The sequence below is a fragment of the Lithobates pipiens genome, unplaced genomic scaffold (assembly GCF_037356315.1).
Source record: "Lithobates pipiens isolate NorthernLeopardFrog02 unplaced genomic scaffold, aLitPip1_a1.2 Scaffold_27, whole genome shotgun sequence".
NCBI classification, from domain to species: Eukaryota; Metazoa; Chordata; class Amphibia; order Anura; family Ranidae; genus Lithobates; species Lithobates pipiens.
Window position 1 is genome coordinate 148343255 of NW_027507788.1, and position 25980 is coordinate 148369234.

General features: G+C 42.3%; 1 protein-coding gene across 2 annotated transcripts in view; it reads left to right on the top strand.

Moving 5' to 3' along the window:
* Positions 1-25980, top strand: part of PRKCZ (protein kinase C zeta) — a 614201-nt gene that overhangs the window by 90124 nt on the left and 498097 nt on the right. For both annotated transcript variants that reach the window (XM_077457658.1, XM_077457659.1), the window contains exon 3: positions 5710-5831. In XM_077457658.1, coding sequence (XP_077313784.1) covers positions 5710-5831 — 122 coding nt within the window. The remainder of the gene's footprint in view (positions 1-5709; positions 5832-25980) is intronic.

A 25980-nucleotide genomic window follows, 5' to 3' on the forward strand; every position in this document is an offset into this window, starting at 1 on the left:
GACAATTTGCAATGTGTGGCAGGTGACGTGGCAAGTGGACAATCTGCACCTGGTGGCAGGTGACACACTCGGGGCTTCCACTGATTCTGCATTATGGTGAGTTGAACTATAACAATGTAATAATAGAAATAATGTGTTTCAATCATCCTTACACCATAACACAAATGGTGCCGTGACAATTGAAGCGCCAACATCAGCCATTGCCCCAATAAATTGCCCCCCCAAAAAAGTATTTTTTATCAGTGCCCCTCCCGAGACTAGACTCTGGATCCGCCCCTGGGTGAGGGGGGGGGGGGCCCATACAACATTTTGCTATGGGGCCCTGTGATTTCTAGTTACGCCCCTGTCGCTTTACATAGTTTATTCTTTATTTCTAGCTATTATCAGTAGTAGTAATGTTTATTTTATTTTTATGGATATAATGTTGGAAGCAATTTTGTTGTCTTGATTAAGGAGATATTGTAAAGTATTGGGTTTAGGTATAGCATATTCTATTTTATTTGTTCCTGTATCAACAACTTGCTGATAAGTATGGTATGTACCATGAACTGTAGATATAAACCTTTTTAGGGGGTTCCCTGAAGCTGTACATTTATTTTAAGAGTTTTTTTTTAACTGGGGTAAAAATTTTGAGAGAGGCAGATCATTTCCCTTTTGAGTAGTCTCTGCTCATGTTTTGTATCTTGAGACCGAAAAAGAAGGGCATCTCCTCTGGCAGAGGTTTTACTATGTCTACTGTATGGAAAGCTAAAACAAAAGAATAAACATTACTTGCACTTTTAATACATTTCTGGGCTCCGGGTTCATGATGTCTCTGTCACAGTTCTCCTTTCTGTTCTTCCCCACATTGGAATCTTATTTTCTTGCAAATGTAAGTGCCCTATGGTGCAAAGATCTGAGGACTAAAGTACTCATTATCAAGTTGTAACTGCCAAGCAATTTAACCCTTCATCTTCCAATAACAGTTGCATCAGTGTTTCATAGACTACTTCTAGATGGTATTTCAGTCTGGTAATTGACCCTAATTGAGTCTCTTAAACCTGAACTGTTTTCAGAATAACCCAACAACAGATTGTATAGGGTCCTGTAGTTCAGTTTACAATGTTTGACCATTAAACAGTAATCAATTGCTGTCCCACTTTGTGACAGTATAAGTAGTGAGGTCAGATCCTTTGTTTTGCTCTTTTAAATTTACACACAGTTGATTTACAACATTTATCAGGCAAGTGAGTGAGGTTATGCTCTCTGCTGCTTCCACTCTGACTCATATTCAGTGTGCACATTTCTGTATGATTACTTATAAACATGTCAGTCTGTATTTATTTATTTGTTTTTATTTGTTTTTAAGGTTGAACTGGATGGACTTGTGTCTTTTTTCAACCTGACTAACTATGTAACTATGTAACTATTAGTAGTGTGTAAAGCTGGTAAAAGAGTTGGAACATCTTGTGTCTCAAAGAAACAAAAAAGTAATATAAGGTAGATGATAAGGGACCATTTGTGTAGTAGGATAAAAGCTTTAATTTTAAACCAGGGCAGATCTGAGGTAACCAAAGCATCCAGAAATATTACAGTACTTGACTGATTTGAGCTATTTTTTAAAAAAAATTGAACATTTCCTTGCTGCTTACAAAAAAAAATTCAAAAACATTCATATTTGGCTTCAAATTTGGATTGATTTGCTCCACTATTCTGTAATAATCACATGTTTTCACCCCTAAGAGGTCCAGGTATGAGTTGAACCATGCATCTAAGTGTATCTAAAGCCTAACTTTTTTTTTTTTTTTTATAGTAGGGGAGATTTAAACCGGTATCAAGGTGTTGTTTTTTTTTTGCCATCTGTGTCTCATTAGGGATAGTTCCCTTCACTCTGTCCTATACACTCACTCTTTCCAATGTGAGGGAAACCCCCTCTTAGGCTACATTCACACTGGCGAATCTGCACAGCCAGCGATTACCTGTGGTGACAGCAGATAATTGTTGTGATCACTGCAGGTAATTGCACATAAAGTGCATTCAGCAACAATCACTGCAGGTATTCGCAGGCTATACAGAGAACCTTGAATAGCTTCGGTTGCAGGTGAACTACTGTTGTAGTGAATGGGGCCAGCAGCTGCACCTAGCTGCTGGATGCCGCAGCAGGATTCTGATTTCTGCCACTACTATTCGAACTGGCCCTAATAGCTAGATTGAATCTAGCCAGGTGTCCCTGTTGGGAAGATTTTCCCTTTTATTCCTGTTTCGGTGGAGTGGCAGCTTACAATTTTGGATTTACTAAGTAAATCTCCATAATAGAAAAAACAATAAAAAACCTGAAGTGGTTCTAACCCCTCACCGCTCTATCCAAACTTAAAAAAATGTATCTAAATAACTTTTTTCTCTACAGGCACCCCTTACCTGCATAGGAAGGTTTTTGGTAAAGGTGAATTATGCCTATAAAGTGGTTTTACAGGCTGAAAGTTTTTTACCTTCATGCACTCTATCTTATGTGTGTCTTATGGACACACAACGGGCTTGTGTGCGAGTACACATGAGTGCCCACATAGCAAGCAGCTTGCTATGGGGGTACTTAGAGAAGGGCCAGGAGTGCCTGCGGGGGACCTGAGAAGAGGCGGATCAGGTCTGCTCTGTGTAAAACTATTCCGTAGAGCAACAAGTATAACATGTTTCTTATTTTTTATTTTTTTTTAAATGCCTTTTTAATATCTATAATTTATTCAGTTATTTCTGTGGTGTTCAGCCTACCCTAATCCAGTCACTTGGGAATCCCTTTTTCTTATCAGTTTTACATGTAAAAGAACTGCTTTGAAAATACACCCACTGCAGGATAAATTTTTGATGTCCCTCGTGTATAGAAATCTGTATCCATTGCATGGAGTTAGTATAGTATGTATATACACTAGGGCAGGGCTTGACAAATTTGCTTGGAATCTAGGAGCCAGCTAAAAAAGTTAGGAGCCAGGTCCGTGACAGCGATCCGGACCTGACATGGAGATGAGTGAGGGGAAGATAGCCGCGGCCTCAATTACCGGCTGCGCAGCCCGATGCGATCACGCCTGGGGGGTCCACGGAGATGGGATACCCCCAGCTGTGCTGCCCCAGGCGCCAGGTCGCTAATTCTAGTCGCAAATGTGACCTGGCGCCCGGGTTTTGTTGAGCCCTGCACTAGGGTTGCACCGATGCCAAACATTTATCGGTACTCGTGCAAATGCTCCGATGCTTGGGCCAATTCTTGTTGTATTGGACCAGGCATCCTCAAGCTCAGCAGGGGGTCCGAGCAGCCTCACAGGTGATCGGTGCTGTGGTTGGGCAGTTACAAGCATCGATCTCCCTGTATAGCTTTTCTGACCGCTGCTTCTCCTCTCCCTTCCTCCTGTTGCTGTCAGGTTCTTTATTGAAAGCCACACGGGGAGTCGGAGTTCCACCTGCCCATCTTCAGACCCTGAGGTTGAGTTTCGGATTCAAATGGATGGATTTGGTTTTGAAATACAAAAAAAGTCACTGCCCCCACCTATAACTGGTCTTCACAGCAAGGAGCACTGGAAGGGAAAACGCATGTAAAAAAAACAAAGAATTTCCAAGCTCAACTTACCAACCAGCCTGTGACGAACCAAATTAACCTGTCTAACAGTATGCGTTAAAAACGGGTTTAGTTGCACACGTTTGCAAATATTACATAAGCTGCAGTGCACGACAAGGGGCCCTGTATCCTGCAGACCCTAGCTCTAACTGTGCTAACTAGCTCCACAATGGAAGCACATCTATTCTAATGGATAGATGAAGGGCAGATGACTGGAGGGAGCCCAGACGCAGGAACAAACTGAACACCCAGCACATTGTACAATGGCAGCAAATGTGTCGTCGTACATTTTCTCAATTTAACCATCTGATAAGTTTTCTATTTTCTTGTGACTAAAATAAGGGTTTATGAGATTTGCAAATCATTGTATTCTGTTTTTATGTAGATTTTACACAACAGTGTCCCACCATTTTTGGATTTGGGGTTGTAGTACAGCAATATACAAATAAAATTCCAATAATAAAAATGTTTGTAAATGTGACTGACTTGGTGAAAGCCGGCTGATACTGCTTCCAGTGAAGCAAACCTGTGCTTGTCTAAGAATGTGCCCAGTGCTCTCCTATGGAGAAGGGTAAACCACGTTCAGTACCATTTAAGCTCCAACTAAGCAACTTTTAAGCTTCACTGGGCTTTTCCTTCTCCAAGTCAGTGATTAGACTCATGTTGGAGTATAAGGAAGATGCTGCTGCGGAGGGTGGTAGTAAAGGGAACCTATTGCTGTGCCCTGCATGGGAAAAAATCACAAGTATATTTTTAGGTTCAGTTTTTCACTTTCACATAAGTGGTATGTTGCCAATCCTTACTAAAGCCTCAGGGAGAATATCGTAGCTGCTGTCTGGAGCCTCCAAAAAAAATAAAAATCTGTGTCCCTATTGGGGAGATTCCTTTCTCCATTTCTGTGCACACAAAAAGTGAAGGGAATTCTCACCCACAGAGAAATGAACAGGAACCTAAAACTAATTTTAGTAGAGGGAGGTAGAGTTTAAATTGATGACAGTGGGATCTGTTTGCTAAAGCTGATTTTTAACACTTTTTTTATTTATTTATTTTATTCGCCTTGTACATTGAGTATTAACATTATTTAACAACATGCAATTTCCTTTGTGACCAGTGTTAGGAACTGAGTCATGTTCAGTAAGGTGAGGCTTGAGAACATATGAGTAGTATGTATATGTGTATGTGTGTATGTATGTGTGTATGTATGTGTATGTGTGTGTGTATATATATATATATATATATATATATATATATATATATATATATATATATATATATATATATATATATATATATATATATATATATTAAAAAAAATACTACCTGCTATAAGTTATCTGCCACAAAACACATTATTATAAAATTTTCGCCAGAGGTTCTAACCCCTTCTCTCTCCATCCAAAGCTATGTATGTTTAGCTCCGGAAGTTTATTTAGGAGGAAGTGAGCAAATCATTTTGCTTTTTTTGTGTGAGATAAAGACCATATAATTGTTGGCTTTTTTTTCTTCTTTTTTAGGAATAAGCAGCAAAATGTTAACAATCGTCTTGTGTTCCTGTGATATTTAAAACACCACTTACAGTCCAAGTGCGTTGATAAAAATAGTTTAGTGGTCATTCTCTGATCTGATTGCTGCTCATATGTGCATAGTCAGGTAGTTTTTGGATTACGTGGCTCCGCATAATGGAGGATACCTTTACTTTTTGGGCAGCCTGCCTAAATACAAAGTGCAGCGTTCAATCCAGTCTCCCAGATGACTGTTTCAAGGATAAAGCATTTTGTTTCACCTTGATCTTGGCACATTTTAACATGTGAAGAAATGTAACCAGAATGTATAATTTGTCTTGAACTTGACTTTTCCGTTGACCCACCGCTGCTAATATATCATTAAGCTTACTGTTTCCAACAGTCCTATTCCAGTGAAGGTATAAATGGGGGCAGATACAGACAGATATGTGTGTTGTCATGATTTGAATGGCAGGAATGATCTACTGCAGGGATGAATATGCTGTGGAATGTTATGATATCATTAGAATGGCGTTAACACACCCCAAGCTGTAAATGTCATTGCGGTGACTCTACTCTTTAACACATATTTGTCTTATCCATCTGTCTCCTCTTTGTTTTCTACAGCGATATTCTGATCACCCGGCTGGGAGCATCCATGAGTTATGATGAGCTTTGTGAGGAAGTGAGAGAGATGTGCCGCCTGCGCCAGGAGCAGCCTATCACATTGAAGTGGATTGATGATGAAGGTATTGGGATGGTCATTTTGTAACAAGCATGAATAAAGTGGCGTCTCTGTAAATACTGGATCACTGCTGCTTTCTCACCTACCAAATCTGTTCATAAACCTGTTAACAGAGTTCAGAATTATAGCTCCACTGTAGTCTGAGGGGAAAAAAATATTTACGGTACTAATGGGGTTGCAGAAATACATTTTGCTCTTCTGTTCATTGAAGCACACAGCAGAGATCATGATCCCTGACAATTGGGCTTGTAGTGTCACCTTCAGGAGTAGGACACTAGACACCAAAACAAAAGGACAACCTAGGGACAGTCTCTGAGGGAGGTCAAACTCCCAACCTACTGGAGGTAGCTCGGTTCTTCGCCTAGTTTCCAGGAGTAAGGACCTGAGCTTCCTGCTGGGATCCTTTCTTTCTGCGGGAATGTTTGGTTTTATTTTCTCTTTGAGCAGTTCCTTAATCAACAGCTGAGCTGGGCTACAAGATAATATAGATCCTTGTATGTCCCCCAGCTCAGCCTGTGAGATATGCAGACCCATAGTTGGGTGTGGGTTCGGCTGTGACAGCCCTCCAATCCCAGAGCAGCCTGTGAATTTTCCTCATTGGGGACACATGTGACAGAGTGGCCTAATTGCTCTGTCAGACCCGGTTCACACTGAGGCAGCACGACTTGCAGCGCGACTGCCTCAGGCCACCGGGATCCGACTTTAGCAGCGGCTTGCAAAATGACTTCTGTAGTCACCCCAAAAGTCATACAGGAACCTTTTTCTAAGTCGGAGCGACTTGAGTCACCTGACGAGCCGCCCCTGTGTGAACCGACTCTGTGTGTTCCCCAGGGGAATGGCACACCTGTTTCAGAGAGGTGAATTGTTATGGGTAGGATATGGCCTCTTTCATCCAGTCCGGATATGGGCTGTGTGACAAAGTATTGGATCACCTTCTGCCATTGCCAAGATACTGGTATACAGGGTGGTTTGATTGCACTTACACTGCAGGACTTTCCAGCTAGATTTACACTGCAAGACTTTCCAGCTGAACGATTTGGCTTAGTGGAGCTATATTTTGCATGCATCTCAACTCAACAGTCAAGGACAAGTAGCACTGCCATGTCCAGAGCGGTAACACAAATTCCCTCTCATGCCATGTTTTATGTCCTGGGGGTGGGATACTGGTTCTTCTGCCCATGGTGGCCTGTTTGCAGGTTCTTCTACTCCATCCCTTTTACATCAGTGTAGTCTCTACTATCGCTATACTTCCTGTGCTCTGACACTAGACCCTTCGGTGTCCAATACAGCAGCCACAGAATCAACCTCTTGCCTCTCCTCTTATCGAAGAATCCCTTATTATTGAACCCATTTATTAAAAACAAAGTCTTCTGTGAATGGCAAGGGAAGAGGAGGAGCAGGTAGTTAAACCGCAATCTTATCTCTTATGCTGGGGCTATAGCAATAGCTATACTGTTGCTCAGTAAAGAGAGGGTGTACACCTCTTTGGACTTTTATCTTTAGTGTGTGCGCTGTGATTTCCTCACCTAGGTGTGCTCTTTGCCCTGAGATCATATTTGATGCTTTATTTGTAAAATATTTTAGGCAGGTAATAACATTTTGTTTATAAACTGTCAGTTGCACTATCAAAATAAAATTGACCAAAAAACAATATAGAGTCACTATAATTTGGCATTACATGTTTATAATGCAGTCCAGGTTCATTTTAACTCGCAGCTCCCTGTGGCTAACATGGCTATCTGCTTCTAAATACATACTTAAAAAAAAAAAAGACTAGCAACAAATTTATATCTGCCAGTGATTCAGTGTGATTCAGGGAGAACAGGTACCAACATCATAGTTTTGTGGATATGAAAGAAATGCAGCCTGTATTATCCAAAGTGAACAGATTCCTTCTGTCATAGTCTAACCTGTCCTTTGAATAATGAATGTTACCGTGATTGCTCTGGACAATGACTGTATTCATGCTGTTTAATAATCCTAATAAGTGGAGTAGTATGTCCATACAATGTTCTTCAGTCTTCTTTCTAAATGTCTTCTAAATCACTTAACACCTACAGTAAAGCTGTAACCATTCTCATCAATTCAAACTGAGCCTAAAATAAATAACCAAAACTGCATGTCAGAATGATCAGTAAGATACTGGTATATGTTGGTGCTATATAAATCCTGTATAATAATAATATAAGCAGCTCAGGTTCTATAAGTATTGACTAATCAAATATCCACTGGTCCTCTAATATGATGGTAAGCCTCATGTACCAATACAGAGGTGAGATGTAATAGTGTAAAACGTATTATTAAAGGATAACAAATTTTTATTTTTATTTTTTAAAACGAGTTTATTTGTATGCTCTGTTATTCTCATTACCGATTACAATATACATAGGACATCAAAAGAGAGGATGAAGATCACGTATTAAAATACAGTATACCCAATTTATTTACATTTCTGTTTGTCATACAGTGTGCATGCCTGCCCTATCAGCCCCCCATTTGGACATCCAGTGCATCCGCCAGGGGGGGGCAGGTAAATATAGCCACACCAAGGGGTTACGCACCGTATTGGTAGAAATCTATATGCGCTCAAACTATACCACCAGACCCCCCACCCCGCCATCCAAGCAAGCATCCCTCCCAAGCACCTGGAAGAGTACAACCTAAGGTGGTCCAGTAACTGTAGCTGCGCCAAGTGTCTTAGTGTGATCTGGTGGAGTTAGTCTATGCAGGCATCCGGACTGTTGAGCCACTGGTCCCAGATCTTGTTGTACTTGTTAGGGCACCCCCTATGTGCATAGACAACCTTCTTTAAGGGTAATGGTAAATTCACCTTGGCTATCCATGCCCTGACCATGAGAGGTATAGAGCGCAACCACAGCTTGGCAATGAGCTTCCTAGCACTAAACAGAGTCTCGTGTATAAAGACAGTATGGGATTGATTGATCGGTCGGTGTATCTGTCAAAAAAACCACCAGACACGCTTTAGGGTCTGATTGTATGGGGGAGCCCATGTGGTCATGCAGGAACTGAATGACACGTAACCAAAAAGCCTCAACATCCGGGCAGGACCAGATTAAGTATGTACATGGATGGCCCTCATACCGTGGACACCGTGGGTCCTGAGAGGCTTTATATTTACATATTCTTGCCGGCGTGAGGTATGATTTGTGTAGAATTTACAATTGGGTTAACCGATCTGATAACTTAGGAGAGACTAGTTTAACATTTGTAAGGACCTCTTCCCAATCCTCAGTTTCCAGCGGGCCTACCTCCTCTCCCCACCTATGCTTTGCTACATTGGCAATCCTGGACACTGAACGTACCCTGAGGAGGTTATATATGGTGGATATCAGTTTAGTGGGGTCCTCCCCTACTATAACGCCTACAAGGGACAACTGTCGGCGGCTTGGGAACCCCTCCGCATACTGAGCCTTAAGGGCATGAGAGAGCTGCATATATCAGAAGACCATATGCGAGGGAATCCCAAATTCCCCCTGTAGCATCTGAAAGCTGCGTACGCCCAAGGGGGTGATAACCTGGTGCAAGTATACTACGCCCCTGGAAGCCTATAGGTCTATACCCGGTAGCGATTGAAGCTCCCCCAATTGGGGGTTGTGCCATAATGGGATATGTGAGGTCACCCAGTCTGCCCCGGTCATCCTCTGTGCAATGTCCCATATGCGCCTGTGTTGGTCAGGTAAAAGATTACTGCCCTTCCCTTTCCTACTATTCTCCCTTCCCCGAAATAGAACCTGAAGGGGGGAATGAGCATAGCTGTGAGGCCTCCCACGTGTCAATGCTTGGTACCTGGGTCCGTCTGACTTCTGTAGGTGGTAAAAGTGGGAAAGCTGGGCTGCAATATAGTATGAGTGGAAGTCCGGAAGCACTGACCCCCCCCCCCCCCCATCCGATCGGTGGGATTCTTAAGGGTGTTCCAAGCCAGTTTGTGCCTCCCTGAACCCCAGATAAAAGTATTGAGGATGGTGTCCAGTGTTTTAAAAGTCTTAAGGGGAATAAGAATTGGTGAGTGCCAAAATTTGTATAGGAATTTGGGCAATAAAATCATTTTTACTAGGTTGATCCTTCCCATTACTCCAAGGGGGAGTCTGGCCCAGGATTGGGTCTTGGTTTTTAGGTAGGAGATCAGCGGCTCTGTTATTAGAAAGGTATTCTAGGGGTTCCCTGGTGACCTGGATCCCCAAGTACTGGATGGAGGACACCCTTCGCAATGGGAGGGAAGCTGCGTCGCATGTTGGGGAGGACACGTCTAAGGGTAAGATCTGCGACTTAGCCCAGTTTATACGGAGGCCCGAATGTTTGCCGAAGTCCTCAATGGTCCGGAGGGCTGCCTGTAGGGACGGCCCCTCGTCTGCCAGATACAGGAGCATGTCGTCCGCATACATGCTCACCGTCTCTACCAGGGAACCCATCCGGGGCCCCTGAATGTCTACATTGGCTCTGAGGGAAGCAGCGAGCGGCTCCACTGCCAAGGCATAGAGGAGTGGGGACAATGGGCACCCCTGCCTAGTCCCCCGCCTCAGGGGCAGGGGGGTCAGACAACCGCCCGTTCACCGCCACTCGCGCCTCCGGGGAAAAGTATAGCACTCTAACCCACTTTACAAAGTTGGGGCCAAACCCGAAACGCCTAAGGCATTCTCACAAATATTCCCGCTCTACAGAGTCGAATGCCTTGGCCGCATCCAACGCTATCACTGCCCTGGTACCTACTGTCTCATGGCAAGCTTGGAGGTTTATGTGGAGTCTACGGATATTCATTGCCGTGTTCTTACCAGGCACAAACCCTGTTTGGTCAGGGTGGATCAGGGATAAAATAAATGGATTCAACCGGGACACTAATATTTTGCCCAATATTTTTACATCCGCCTGAAACAGGTAGATCGGGCGGTACGATTCAGGAAGATGGGGGTCCTTTCCTGGCTTTGGAAGAATGACGATCGTCGATTGGCGGAGAGTATCGGGGAGGGACTCTGATTCAAACAAAGAGTTGTACAAATTAAGAAGCTCAGGGGCTAACACCTCGGAATAGGCTGCATAAAAGTCTAGCGTCAACCCTTCTTGCCCCGGGCCTTAGAGGCTGCTAAGGATGAGATTGCCGCCTCTACCTCTTCCCTAGTAATAGGGAGCTCCAACTCCGTGGCCTGGGCTGCGGATACGTGCAGGAACGGTACATCCTGTAGAAATGCCCGGGTCTCCTGCACTGTAACCTCCACTCGGGAGGTATACAGATCCTCATAAAAAGGATAACTAATTTTTAGTACAATTACTTTTTAAATACAAGGTCCCCTTACCCAAGCATGGCCTACAAGTCACCCACTGGTGTTCTGCAATCCAATTTGATGTGGGGCTGCTTAGTGCTGCAAAACCTCCTGTTGGAAAGTGTCCTGGCCTGGACTATGCTTTAGGGCTGAAACGGCTAATCAATTATGAAATTAATCGATTACTATTTTCATAATAGATTAATCCGCCAGTAACCTAATGGGGTTAAAAAAAAAAAGCCCGTTATAGTACAAAGAGCAAAAAAATCACTACTGTAAATATTACTCACTGTTCTACAGTAAAAAAAATTAACCGCTTACAGTAGTGATTATCTGCTTTTTTTCCCCTACTATAAAGGGCTAATTTTAGTTTTTTTTTTTTTTAACCCCATTATGTTAGTAAATGTCTTAGACCTGGTTCACATCTATGTGTTTGTTGGTGTTTTTTGCAGAAATGCACTACAGTTCATTTACATGGTTTTCTATTGAACACATTCACATCTGAAAGGGTTAGGGACCTTTAACGCAAAATGGTTCTTTATTGGTTCAATATACTTCAATGGAGAAACTGCAGAAAAGCATGTAATGCATTTTATGCAGCAATTTGTGTTTTTTAATCTGCCCAAAAAAAAGCAAAAATACAAATTGCAGTAAAATCACGTGCGCAAAAATCAAAACGTACAGCAAAAAGCACTACAGAAACCGATCAAAAGCAAACTGCATAGGTGTACACTGTGCCTTATGCTGGTCACACAGATCAATTTTCAGATGAGACTATTCAGACGAAAAATCTTTGGACATTCGCTGAATGAAAGAATTTTGTTTGAAATTTTCACTTGTTTTTAACATTCTGTTTTTAAAATGAATGTAATTTCTGAAAGAAAACCACATACATTGTCTGAAAATTCCTTTGACTAAAAAGTTTTCTATTTCCAAATTTTCCCGTCACTGTGGTTGAAAATGAACGTCAATTTGACCCCCCCCTTTTTTTTTTTTTTTAAAGGTTATTAATCGATTAATCAAAACAATAATCGGGCAAGAAATCAATTATGAAAATAATAGTTGCAGCCCTACTATGCATGTACAGTGGATTTCCTATTCATTATGGGAAGCTTGCTGATTTTCAAGCACAGAGTATGCCAATACCAAAAGTGTGTAAACAAAATTTGAAGATTTGCATATATGTATCTCTCATATATGTGTGTTTTAGCCGTTAACTGGAATTTCCAGGCTCTAATACTTCCAACTCTGCGATTTGTTACAAAATTGAATTACATTTTTCTCCCTTTTAAACATCCCTGGCTATGTTTCCAATAATGCAATTGTGTGTGGGTTTTTTTTTTTTTTTTCTTTTAACTTGTGACCTCTGCTCTTTGGTCCAGTCAGTGTGTTGGCCCACCTGAGGACATTTCTAATAATCATCTTTATATACTAACTGGGTTGTCGGATCCTCCTGTGACTGCTAAGTAGCAATCTTTCCTGCAGGTGCCCTTGACACAACACTTTGACAGTTGCTTCATTTTGCTTGCTGTCTCTTATTCTTGATCGTGGTAGCTGCCCAACTGTTTTGTGATTCAGTCAGTAGAATCAGTAATTTGTATGACGTATCCTTCCCAAGGTCTATTGCATGTACTGGCATTATTCATACTTGTGCTTTAAATCATATTTTTTCTGCATTAAATGTTAGGGAGGATGATTTGGTAGGTGGTGTGCTGCAGTGCAATGCCCAAGTAATGATAAAAGATTCTCTTGTGAAAATTTGATTTGCTCTTCCACACAGAATAAATATAAAATGTGGCCACACCCTCTGGTGCAAGAGCTAATTATTTAATAACTGTAATGCTAGTTTGCTTTCCAAATCGGCATTTACACTTGGGGTGTAGGATTACTTGTCATTATGTGTAAGTATGCACAATATACTTGTACTTCATCGCAAATTTACCTCTTAGGGTGACCTCTGTACTGTGCTGATGTGCCAATGACAAAGGCATTGTGCACTTTTAGATGTTTTTATTGTTTACCTAGGTATTTGTGCTCCCTTAGAATTGCTTTTGGACTTTGGGGCAAAAACAATTCCATAGCTCAACTCACCAACCAGTCTGCTGACCAACCAAATTAACCTGTCTAACCGTCTGTTAAAAGCAGGGGTTTAGTTGGCACACATTTGCAAACGCATGTGAAAGCTGCAAGGCCATGTTACGGCACCAGTGTTGCTTGCAGTCCTAACACTATAAATTTTTAAGTGTCTCCACAGTGGAAGCACATGCATGGAATGGATAGATGTGGGACAGGTGAGCCTGGAGACTGCCCAAGCCCCCTTAAAGGAACAGCAAAAAAGGAGGGGAATTTTGGGACTTTAAATGAAGCACAAGTATGTGCCTCCATCCCGGTAATCGGTACGTAATAAAGGAAGTTTGGGACTTTAAAATGAAGCACTTGGATAATGGAGGTAGGTTTTAACCATATTAAAAAAAAAAATTTTTATTGATTGTTCAGTAACAGATCATAAAAAAAAAATAAAGATCAAATTCATAAAGTATATAGGCGTAAGTACAGTAGAAGCATGATATATAGTATTCACATATAGCAGCACATAGTAGTAATAAATAAAATAATTGGGTAGTATGGCATGGTAGTGCCTATGACAGCAAAACCGACATCAGCAAGTACATCCACATAATAGATATGCATCCACTAGATGTAAAACAAAAATAAATGTAATATATAGTTAAAAAAGTAAGTTCATAATAAAATAAATATAGTTAATATATATAAAATATAGCTGGGACATCATTTCAAAAGCTCGACGCGTTTCGTGGGTGTCTCCCCGCTCATCAGGAGCTGATGCGACCAAAAAATTCCTATGGAATAGAATAAAAAATAATATAATATACTAACCATATAAATAAAAATAAATTAATGGGGATTTAATGCGTGTAAATGGTTGGCCAGGGCAGACTCACCAATCCGGATGGAAAGTGCAGTGTGCGGCAGTGGGCGTAGGGTGGGCCATGGGCAAGATCCCTCCCTGGGAACTGAGGCGGCATAGACATGGATGCGATATCAGGCAAAACCAAAAAGATACAGCAGTGTTGAAGAGTATCAGATATGGAGTGTGTGGCAATTGTTGAAAACAACATATCTAAAAACAAAATGTTAATAGTATGTATAATTAATGAAAATAATGTGATGCGAAAGTAATTTGAAATTGATAGTGACCCTCAAAGGGTACAGAGAGAGTGCTGGCCATAAGGCAAGTATATACTATGTAGTAAGTATATGCAGATGAATGTAAACAGTGAATGGTGTGCAAAATTAAAAGTAATGTAATAGTGTGAAAGAAAGTATGAGTGTGCAGGTTAACAAAAAGTGAAGAAAATTGATGAAGGGGTGTACATAGACCATGATAGACAAGGAGAGTGACAGAATTACCAGTCAGCAAAAAAAGGTGTGAGTAGTAGGAGAAAAAAAAGGATTTTTCACCTAAACATCGCTCCTAAAACACCAGCAGACAAGATATTAGGATGAGAGATCCGTCCAGCCGGCGTCCTGCCAATAAGGTCTGCAGACACCAGTCAGGGCGGCTCTGATAATAAAGGCCCCTTTAACTATCAACAGCTGATGCTGATTGCACAACCAGCATGGAAAAAAAAAAAAAATATATATAAGGTAAACTTTAATGATAGTAATGGTAATATTTATAAAAGCTAGTATAGTAGCTTGAGACAAAAAGTAGTAACCATGAGCATAGACAGGGTCAAGTGCAATCAGAACAGAGATGAAGTGTGAGTAAAAGGAGAAAAGAGATTTTTCACCTAAACATCGCTCCTAAAAAAACAACACCAGCAGGCAAGATGGCCAGTGTGTGCAGACTCCATGCAGAGACCCGCCGCACACATAGCCATCTCCAAGTGGGGTTTAAATATGCCGCCAACGCCACATGCGTTAAACATAGGGGGAGGAGCCACACCTAACCTGGATAAAAAAAAACAGACAGGCGCGCCAGATCCCCCCAATAGAGACACGGAGACGGAAAACACTAAACGTCGGCGCGATGACGTCAAAGGTGACGTCACCTGCACGACGTAGGACGTGTGGCGCCGATGCGCAAAGTAGAGTCCACCCGAACCTCCCAATCAGATGTGAAGGGGGAGGAGGGGAGGACCAACTGGCGCATTGCAGTTCCCGCAAGGAAGAAAAGACCCCAGCAACACCCAAATACCCAGCCGCCCCACACATAACAGTAACCGCAATCGGCCAGCGAGTGTGCACTGGACCCTATTAATTAAATATCCAGGTGGGACGTTTATACGGTGTCGGTAATGCTGTCAATGTACAACATAAACATGAATAGAATAAATGTATGTAGGTATACGCCTATATACTTTATGAATTTGATCTTTATTATTTTTTATGATCTGTTACTGAACAATCAATAAAAAATAAAAAATTATTTTTTTTTTTTAATATGGTTAAAACCTACCTCCATTATCCAAGTGCTTCATTTTAAAGTCCCAAACTTCCTTAAAGGAACAGGAGCGTTTGGCCTTTGGGGGCCTTAAACACAGTTGAACTGTTTTTTTTTTTTTTTTTTTTTTATGTGCCCCCCCCCCCCCCCCCCCCTTAGTTGCAAAGCCAGCTGACAGGGTGTTCACATGCTGGGGTTGTGATGCTTTGCTTCACGACCGTTGCAAAAATGATTGCCCTTGTCATTGGGCAACACTGCCGCCAAATGTGATCCATCCAAGTGATAGGGAACATGCCACAATGCACACGGTTGCAGCGTGTTGGTGCTGCATTTATGGGGTCAAAATCACCTCCTTACTGCCTGTCAAACACCTCTGAAAAGTGATCTGACCACAGAAATTTAGCCACACATCTAAACTGAGGCTTAGTGTAGTTATTTTTTGTGTGTTTGACTTGTCTTTTTAATAGAGTAGACAAGAAGTTGTCATTAAGCACCATTAAAGGACAAATATCAGCCTTGGCTGTCCTTTTTTTTTTTTTTTTTTTTTTTTTTTTTTTTCATCGACCCCTGGCGTCTCACTCTCTGAGTACCTTTCTTCAAGGGGTGCGACACGTAGTCGTAGTCGGGTTCATCCATCATTCACCCTGTGGGATCTGAACCTGGTGTTATCGGCGCTGCAAAAACCGCCATTTGAGAATATCAGGGAGATTCCTCTCTTGACTCTTTCCCAGAAAGTGGTCATTCTAGTGGCCATTACATCGGCCAGGATGGTTTTGGAACTGGCGGCCTTGTCCTGCAAGTTGCCCTACGTGGTTGTCCGCAACCGCCTTTTCTGCCGAAGGTGGTTTCGGCGTTTCACATCAATGAGGACACTGTGTTACCATCTGTGTCCTAAGCCGACACATCCTAAGGAGGTGGCCTTTTACGCTCTGGATGTGGTTTGGGCTTTGAAGGTGTATTTGTCTGCCATGGCTCCCTTCCGGAAGTTAGACTCGCTGGCTGGTCCAAAGAAAGGCATGGCAGTCTCGTCGGCCACCATTTCCAGGTGGATCAGACAGATTGTGGTACAAGCCTACACCTTGAAGGGGCAGGTGCCCCCCTTTCCGGTCACGGCCCACTCCACAAGGGCAATCTGATCGTCTTGGGCCTTCCGACACCAAACGTCTGTCGCTCAAGTGTGTAAAGCGGCGACCAGGCCATGATCTATGGTAACATTGAGGTTAAACTGCAGGACAGGGTCCACAAATACACCAAATTATGGCAGCCCTGGATTTTCTCTCACCAGGGTTTGACTTATCCCTACTAGAACCACGATTCTCTGGAACATAGAACTCCTTCCTCTATTCTTACTATAATATAATGATGAGCACACTCCTGGGAAACCAACCCCCTTTTACCATGATCAGCCTCTTATTCTTATTTTGTTAATTTGAGCTTGAATGCATATGTGACACTCTATAGCAGTAATGGCGAACCTTGGCACCCTAGATGTTTTGGAACTACATTTCCTATGAAAGTTTCATAGTAAGGTTGAATAAAGACACCAGTCCATCCAGTTCAACCTGAGTGAATGTCTACAATTGTCCCTGTACATTGCACACTCACATCAGTCCCTACCCTCAAAGAGGCTACAATCCAAGGTCCCCATTCATATACTAGGGCCAATTTTGGAACAGAAGCCAAAAGACCATGAAGCAAACACTGTAATGAGTGTGTGTAATGTGCAGCGCTAACCACGTAGACAAAAAAATATATTGTAAAACAAAGTAATAGTGTGTCACAATATTGTGCAGTATGCACAAATTCTAATGTGCATGACAAATAATTATGCACAGATTGATCATATAATAAAAAAAAGTACAAAACAATGTAAATAATAACTAAAGTGTGTAAATCATGTAATATGTCAGTTACACTAAAATTTAAATGTTGCAAAGCATAATCTAGTAAAATGTGAAACCACTTCTCTATTGGTAAAAAAATAGAGTAGGTGAACAAAGTTATATGAAATATAAGTTCTTAGAATTTCTGATTGGTGCAAAACCGGTAAAGAATCCAGTGCAGACACGCTACCACTGTGCACACTGAAGCAGCTTACTGGAATTTGAAGAGATGTAGTATTTTGGGTAATAGTCATTTTGTCTTCTGTGACCCTACCTAACCACAAAATGTACATAGGGGCCGATTGGGTCATGTGGGTGGTCGGTTCACTACATTGGCTTGATCGAGGGCCTCATATCTTCTGTTAGGTTAATACCCAGTAGGGGTGCAACGGATCAAAAAACTCACGGTTTAGATCGTTCCTCGGATCAGAGTCATGGATTGGATAATTTTTCGGATCAGAAAAAAAAAAAAAAAAAAAAGACAAACGCATGGTTTGTCTTTTTGTTTATTGACACTTTTAAATGACTTGAAAATATGATGATGAAGGAAAGAGGTTACTAATAACCTTCCCTTACCACCATTCCACCGCAGGGACAGGGACCCCCCATTCCACGGCAGAGACAGATCACACTGTCGCAGTAACCTCCACTGACCCAAAACAGACACCCCCCCCCCAGAAACAGCAGACATCTCCATCACAGCCATGAGCCAAACCCCCCCGCACCCCAATGTCGTTTGTGGTCCTGTGGCTGACGGGCTGGACAACTTCGAACACATGCGGCTGGGGATGACGTCAGCGTGTAGCTCACCACCACCGGGTGTACCAATATGGCTGCTGCTCCATAGCTAGGCCAAAGCCGCGGCCTTTCCTAAGCCCGAGGCAGTGGAGTGCTCCGCAGATCGCGTGGCGTGACGATCTAAACGGGTTGACCCGTTCGGATTATGGATTGGTGATAATCTGTTGCACCCCTAATACCCAGGTATAAAACATGGTGAGTCATCCAGGTAAAGGGGAAGGAAATTTGTAAGGAAGTGATATCTTGACAGGCAAGCTTTTCATAGTGGTCTCACAACTGCTTTGGATAATTTGACTGTGTGTGGGCTTCATTGGACCTTTTGCTGTTGAAAAATCAGACGGACTTTAGATTTAGAACATGTTTCAAATGTTTCCGACAGACTCGAGTTCAGATGAAAAATCCATTTGTCTGTATGCTAGTCCAACGGACAAAAAAAAAACAGCTAGGGCAGTTATTGCCTATTGGCTATGAACTTCCTTATTCTAGTCCAGTTGTACGTCATCACAGTCGAATCTGTCGGACTTTGGTGTGATTGTGTGTGGCCAAGTCCGTTCGTTCGGAAAGACCGTTGGGAAGAACGTCGGACCTAGTCTGCCAGTTAAAGTCTGGTCCTGTGTACGTGGCATAAGACCTTTCCCTACAACATCAATATTTATTTAACCACTTAAGGACCGCCGCATGCCATTGTACGTCATCACAATGGCATGTACAGGCACAAGCACGTACATGTACGTGCTTGCCTTCCAGCGGGTGGGGGGTCCGATTGGACCCCCTCCAGCTGGATGCGGTGGTCCGGTTCGCTTCAGGAGCGATCCGGGATGAGGGGATGGCCGTTGGTTTCTGGCCATCCCCTCTCGATCGCTCCTGGCGAATGAGAAGCTTCCTCCCACTGTGTATTGTATACACAGGCAGGGCGGAAGTGATGTCATTCTCCTCGGGGCGGTCTTATTGACCGGACTACGAGGAGAGGACACAGTAAGTCTGCACCAAACACTACACTGACACTAAATAACACATAGGCACACAAACCCCCCCCCCCCCCCCAGTCACAGTGTCACTGATTGCAGTGATCATTTATTTACTGATCACTGCATTCAGTGTCAGTTGTAAAAGTAAAAAGTGTCAGGACAGTTAGTATTAGGTCCAGGGTAGCCCCCTACCACCCCCCAATAAAGATTTAACCCCCTGATTGCCCTTAGAGTTAACCCTTTCACCCCCTTTTGCCAGTGTCACTAAGCGATCATTTTTCTGACGCTGTCGCTAGTGTCGCTAGGTAGCTAGTTATTTTTTTAGGTTCACCGCCAGGTTTTTATAGCGCTAGGTACCCCGATATACTACCCAATAATGGTTTTAACCCCCTGATTGCCCCTAGTTAACCCTTTCACCAGCGATCACCGTATAAGTGACGCTGGTTAGCCAGTTAGTTATTTAGGTTCCCCGTCAGGTTTTTATATAGCGCCAGGGACCCCCATATACTACCTAATAAAAATTTGACCCCCCTGATGGCCCCTAGTTAACCCTTTCACCAGTGATCACCGTATAAGTGTTACGGGTGACTCTGGTTAGTTAGCTTTTTATAGCATCAGGGCACCCACCATTTATTACTCAATAAAGGTTTAACCCCCTGATCACCCGGCGGGTGATATCAATTAGGTTTTAGGGTCAGGGTCTGCGTCGCCCCAGGCAGCGCTAGGTTAGTGCTAGTACCGCTAACACCCACGCGCAAAGCATACACCTCCCGTAGTGGTATAGAATCTGAACAGATCAATATCTGATCAGATCTATACTAGCGTCCCCAGCAGTTTAGGGTTCCAAAAAAACGCATTGTTAGCGAGATCAGCCCAGATACCTGCTAGCACCTGCGTTTTGCCCCTCCGCCCAGCCCACCCAAGTGCAGTATCGATCGATCACTGTCACTTACAAAACACTAAACGCATAACTACAGCGATCGCTGAGTCAGGCCTGATCCCTGCAATCGCTAACAGTTTTTTTTGGTAGCGTTTTATATTTAAATCCTGAAGGCAGTGCTTGGTTTTCGGGGTCCAGTACGTGGCTAGGCTCCCAAAAAGTCCCCCACATGTGGTATCCCCGTACTCGGGAGAAGAAGCAGAATTTATTTTGGGGTGTAATTTCACTTATGCCCATAGCATGTGTGAGCAATACAGTGGTGTGAAAAAGTGTTTGCCCCCTTCCTCATTTCCTGTTCCTTTGCATGTTTGTCACACTTAAGTGTTTCGGAACATCAAACCAATTTAAACAATAGTCAAGGACAACACAAGTAAACACAAAATGCAATTTGTAAATGAAGGTGTTTATTATTAAAGGTGAAAAAAAATCCAAACCATCATGGCCCTGTGTGAAAAAGTGATTGCCCCCCTTGTTAAAACATACTATAACTGTGGTTGTCCACACCTGAGTTCAATTTCTCTAGCCACACCCAGGCCTTATTATTGCCACACCTGTTCACAATCAAGGCATCACTTAAATAGGAGCTGCTTGACACAGTAAGGTCCACCAGAAGATCCTTAAAAGCTACACATCATGCCGAGACCCAAAGAAATTCAGGAACAATTGAGAAAGAAAGTAATTGAGATCTATCAGTCTGGAAAGGGTTATAAAGCCATTTCCAAAGCTTTGGGAATCCAGCGAACCACAGTGAGAGCCATTATCCACAAATGGCGAAGACATGGAACAGTGGTGAACCTTCCCAGGAGTGGCCGGCCGCTCAAAATTACCCCAAGAGCGCAGCGACGACTCATCCAAGAGGTCACAAAAGACCCCACAACAACGTCCAAGGAACTGCAGGCCTCACTTGCCTCAGTTAAGGTCAGCGTTCATGCCTCCACCATCAGGAAAAGACTGGGCAAAAATGGCCTGCATGGCAGAGTTCCAAGGAGAAAACCACTGCTGAGCAAAAAGAACATCAAAGCTCGTCTCAATTTCTCCACAACACATCTTGATGATCCCCAAGACTTTTGGGACAACATTCTGTGGACCGATGAGACAAAAGTGGAACTCTTTGGAAGGTGTGCGTCCAAGTATATCTGGCGTAGAAGGAACACTGCATTTCATAAAAAGAACATTATACCAACAGTAAAATATGGTGGTGGTAGTGTGATGGTCTGGGGCTGTTTTGCTGCTTCAGGACCTGGAAGACTTGCCGTGATAAAAGGAACTATGAATTCTGCTGTCTACCAAGAGATCCTGAAGGAGAATGTCCGACCATCTGTTCGTGTACTCAAGCTGAAACGAACTTGGGTTCTGCAGCAGGACAATGATCCTAAACACACCAGCAAGTCCACCACCGAATGGCTGAAGAAAAACAAAATGAAGACTTTGGAGTGGCCTAGCCAAAGTCCTGACCTGAATCCTATTGAGATGTTGTGGTATGACCTTAAAAAGGCCGTTCATGCTCGAAAACCCTCTAATGTAACTGAATTAGGACAATTCTGCAAAGATGAGTGGGCCAAAATTCCTCCAGGACGCTGTAAAAGCCTCATTGCACGTTATCGCAAACGCTTGGTTGCAGTTGTTGCTGCTAAGGGTGGCCCAACCAGTTATTAGGTTTAGGGGGCAATCACTTTTTCACACAGGGCCATGATGGTTTGGATTTTTTTTCACCTTTAATAATAAACACCTTAATTTACAAATTGCATTTTGTGTTTACTTGTGTTGTCCTTGACTATTGTTTAAATTGGTTTGATGTTCCGAAACACTTAAGTGTGACAAACATGCAAAGGAACAGGAAATGAGGAAGGGGGCAAACACTTTTTCACACCACTGTATATCATTTAGTGACAACTTTGTGCAAAAAAATAAAAAATTGTAATCCTGCAACTTGTGGCAAAATATAAAATATTTCATGGACTCAACATGCCTCTCAGTAAATAGCTTAGGGTGTCTACTTTCCAAAATGGGGTCATTTGGGGGGGTTTTGTGTTATTTTGGATTTTTATGGCCTTCGAAACTGTGATAGGTAGTGAGGAGTGAAATCAAAAATTTGCACCCTTACAAATCCTGAAGGCAGTGATTGGTTTTCGGGGTGCCGTACTCAGCTAGACTCCCAAAAAGTCCCACATATGTGGTATCCCCATACTCGGGAGAAGCAGCAGAATATATTTTGGGGTGCAATTCCACATATAACTATGGCATGTGTGAGCAATATATCATTTAGTGACAACTTTTTGTAAACTTTTTTTTTTTTTTGTGTCATTATTCAATCACTTGGGACAAAAAAAAAATATTCAATGGGCTCAACATGCCTCTCCACAACTTCCTTGGGGTGTCTACTTTCCAAAATGGGGTCATTTAGGGGGGTTTGTACTGCCCTGCCATTTTAGCACCTTAAGAAATGAGATAGGCAGTCACAAATTAAAAGCTGTGTAAATTCCAGAAAATGTACTCTAGTTTGTAGACGCTATAACTTTTGCGCAAATCAAAAAATATACGCTTATTGACATTTTTTTTTTTTTTACTAAAGACATGTGGCTGAATACATTTTGCCCTAAATGTATGACTAAAACTTAGTTTATTCGAAAATATCTTTTTTTTTCCCGAAATTTTCGGTCTTTTTCCATTTATATCGCAAAAAATAAAAATCGCAGAGGCAATCAAATACCACCAAAAGAAAGCTCTATTTGTGGGAAGAAAAGGACGCAAATTTCGTTTGGGTACAACTTTGCATAACCGCGCAATTACCAGTTAAAGCAGTGCAGTGCGAAATTGTAAAAAGACCTCTGGTCCTTAGGCTGTTAATTGGTCCGGGGCTGAAGTGGTTAAATGCTTCTTCTGTGCTGCTTTTCCGTTCTATAAACTTATTTGTGTTTATTACAATAAGGGCACTGAGTAGAACTTGATTGATGTATAGCACTGATTGCTGTATAAATGACAATGGTCCCAAAAATGTGTCAAAAATGTCCGATGTGTCCACCATAATGTCGCAGTCACAATAAAAATCGCAAACAAATAATCGCTTATTGCATTTTTTTTTTTTTTTTAACAAAAATATGTAGAAGAATACGTATCGGCCTAAACTGAGGGGGATATTTATTATAGCAAAAAGTAAAAAATAATGCTTTTTTTTTTTTATTTTTATTTTTTTTTAATTATCGCTCTATTTTTGTTTATAGCACAAAAATTGAACGCAGGGGTGAACAAATACCACCAAAAGAAAGTTCTATTTGTGTGGAAAAAAGGACGTCAATTTTGTTTGGGAGCCACATCGCACGACCGCGCAATTGTCATTTAAAGCAATGCGGTGGCAAATCGCAAAAAGTGGTCTGGTCTTAAGCCAGCAAAATGGTCCGGTCTGAAAGTGGTTAATAGGGTCTTACTTCACAACGCACAACTGGGAATTGTGGTTTTACACTTGATTTTAGTCAAAAGGCCGAGAAGCGATGGGAGTTGTAATTCTATATAGGATTTTATTAGATGTGTTTCTAAGTATGTTGAATTAAAAGTCGAGTAATTTTTCTCTGAATAGTAGCTTTGGTCTTTAGGTGGATGTGTCACAAGCCAAGCTGCATATGAAGTCCAGGTAAGATAAAAAATTGCAGGTAAAGGCACAGACAAAAATGCTCATCTACAGTGATTTTTATTTTCATAAATAATTTTTTAGGATCTTTTCACGTGCCTCTGAAGTTGCTTGAAAATTGACACTGCAGGTGTCAAGAAAGCAGACCAGCGGCAATCACTAACCAGGTAGACAACCTTGTTTTGTGGAGGAGCAATGAGGACAGAGATGACTTTGTGCAGGTAAACAGTCCAAAGAAGCGGTTATCACAAACTGCAACACTGCTGATTGCCACTGGAGGGAGATCTCACTCGGATCTAGCTGGCTGGCCACACACAGGCAGATACAAATCCTACATACAATCTGGTGCAATCTAGGCATAGTGGAGCTGCCCAAAAATGTACAAAGATACAATTACATAAAAAATGCAGAAAGATAAAGAACATGCAGAGTATGGCTACTTGCTATTAAAAAAAGGGAGAAAATGCTGAAATAAACCATACATTTTGAGCAGTATGGCTTCTCATTCTGGTGGGAACACACCTAAAGGTCCAACAAACCACCATGTTCAGAACTTGGCTCTGTGTGGATTTCCACGTTCATTTCTCAAGCTGCTCAATTTATTAAGGTATGGGCTGGGATCTAACTCATTGGCCAGTCACCTCTGGGGACATCCCCTCACCTGTTGAGAGGAGAGGTTTGCCTTCTGAAGTGGCCATAGGTTATATAGACCAGCCAATTCTTATGGCTGGGGTGGAAATAGGATTTCCGATACCAGTGCGTCAGCCAGGTCACATCTAATCCACGTACCATGTGGTTGTTGCTAACTGGCCCCATAAAAACATTTTTTCAGCTTCAAGGGGATTCTGAACAGTCGATCCTGCAAGCTAGTTAAGGAACAGGCACTGGTGTCTGCATTCATCAAGTACTGTTAAAGCGTGCTTCCTGACAGGTAGTTTGGGTAACCTGTGCCAAGGAAAAAGAAAGTGGAAGCTTCCATCTTGGGTTTCACAGACAGATGTTTAAAGTGGTAGTTCAGGATCAATCCAACCAAGCTTAAAGTAGCTGCAAAACCCCTTTTACAATCACTTTTGAGTACAGGTAACATCATCAGCACATACACACTGAAGAACCGGCTCATATATGCTGTTTCTTCAACTGGTGTTCCGTTACTGGCAGCTCCCATTGCGGGTCTGGCTAATCACAGCTCCAGAGCCCCCGATACCCGGATGTAACTCTGGGAAACATATTGCTGGCCAAAGCAGTCTGCCCGGGACCGCTGCGGGGGGCTTCAATCTAAGTTAAGTATATCATAATGAGCTAGTATGCTATGCATACTAGCTCATTATGCCTTTTGTCTTGCAGGTTTTTTTTTTTTGCCTGGGTTTATAACCACTTTAAACTTGCTCTCATTCTATCCTAACTCCCATATTAACTGCCTTGTTAAAGGAAGATGCTTACACTTGCCTATTCTCACCTTTTCTCAGGGTGTTTTTGTCTGGTCATGTGATCTCCTCAGTGCCCGGCTTCAAGAGAGAGGAGAGTAACAGCTGGAATGCCTGGATGGTTCCCAATATATCCCCAATATGGATCATCGGTTGTCAGCTGCCCCTCCTCTGCCCTGATGCTGGCTGCAGAGAGCCGATCATGTGACGTGTCTGGAGAGCACTGAGAATAGGTAAGTATAAGCATCTTCCTCCTTCAGTGTAGTTAGTATGGGAGATAGGAAGGGGGTGGGGGCAGTTTTAAGCTTAGTTAGATCGATCCTGGAATTCCACTTGGTGGTTTCTACCCATGGTCTGCTGATGTATCTACCAGTGCCACAGTGCTGGTCGATTGTGTCTGTAGGTTATGGGCACTGTAAGCCTTTCAACCTCAGGGTTATTGGAGCATCTATAGTAAATCCACATAAACATGGAAAAAACATCCAAACCCTGCACAGGACCCAGAACCCAATATTGTAAAATCCATATGTTAGGCGTTTGCATAAATTGCTGCTTCTAACACCCTTTATTTTTACTGTCTATATTTACCACTCTGTTGCTAAACTTTCAAAACTCCACAAAAAAAAGTAGAGGTGCACTGAATGAATGAATAATGCTGGTATTGAAAATTCAGGATGCAAGTGGCCGAAACGAAAAAACTTTTTTTTTATATAGAAACATAAACATGAAAACATTTATTTATATATATATATATATATATATATATATATA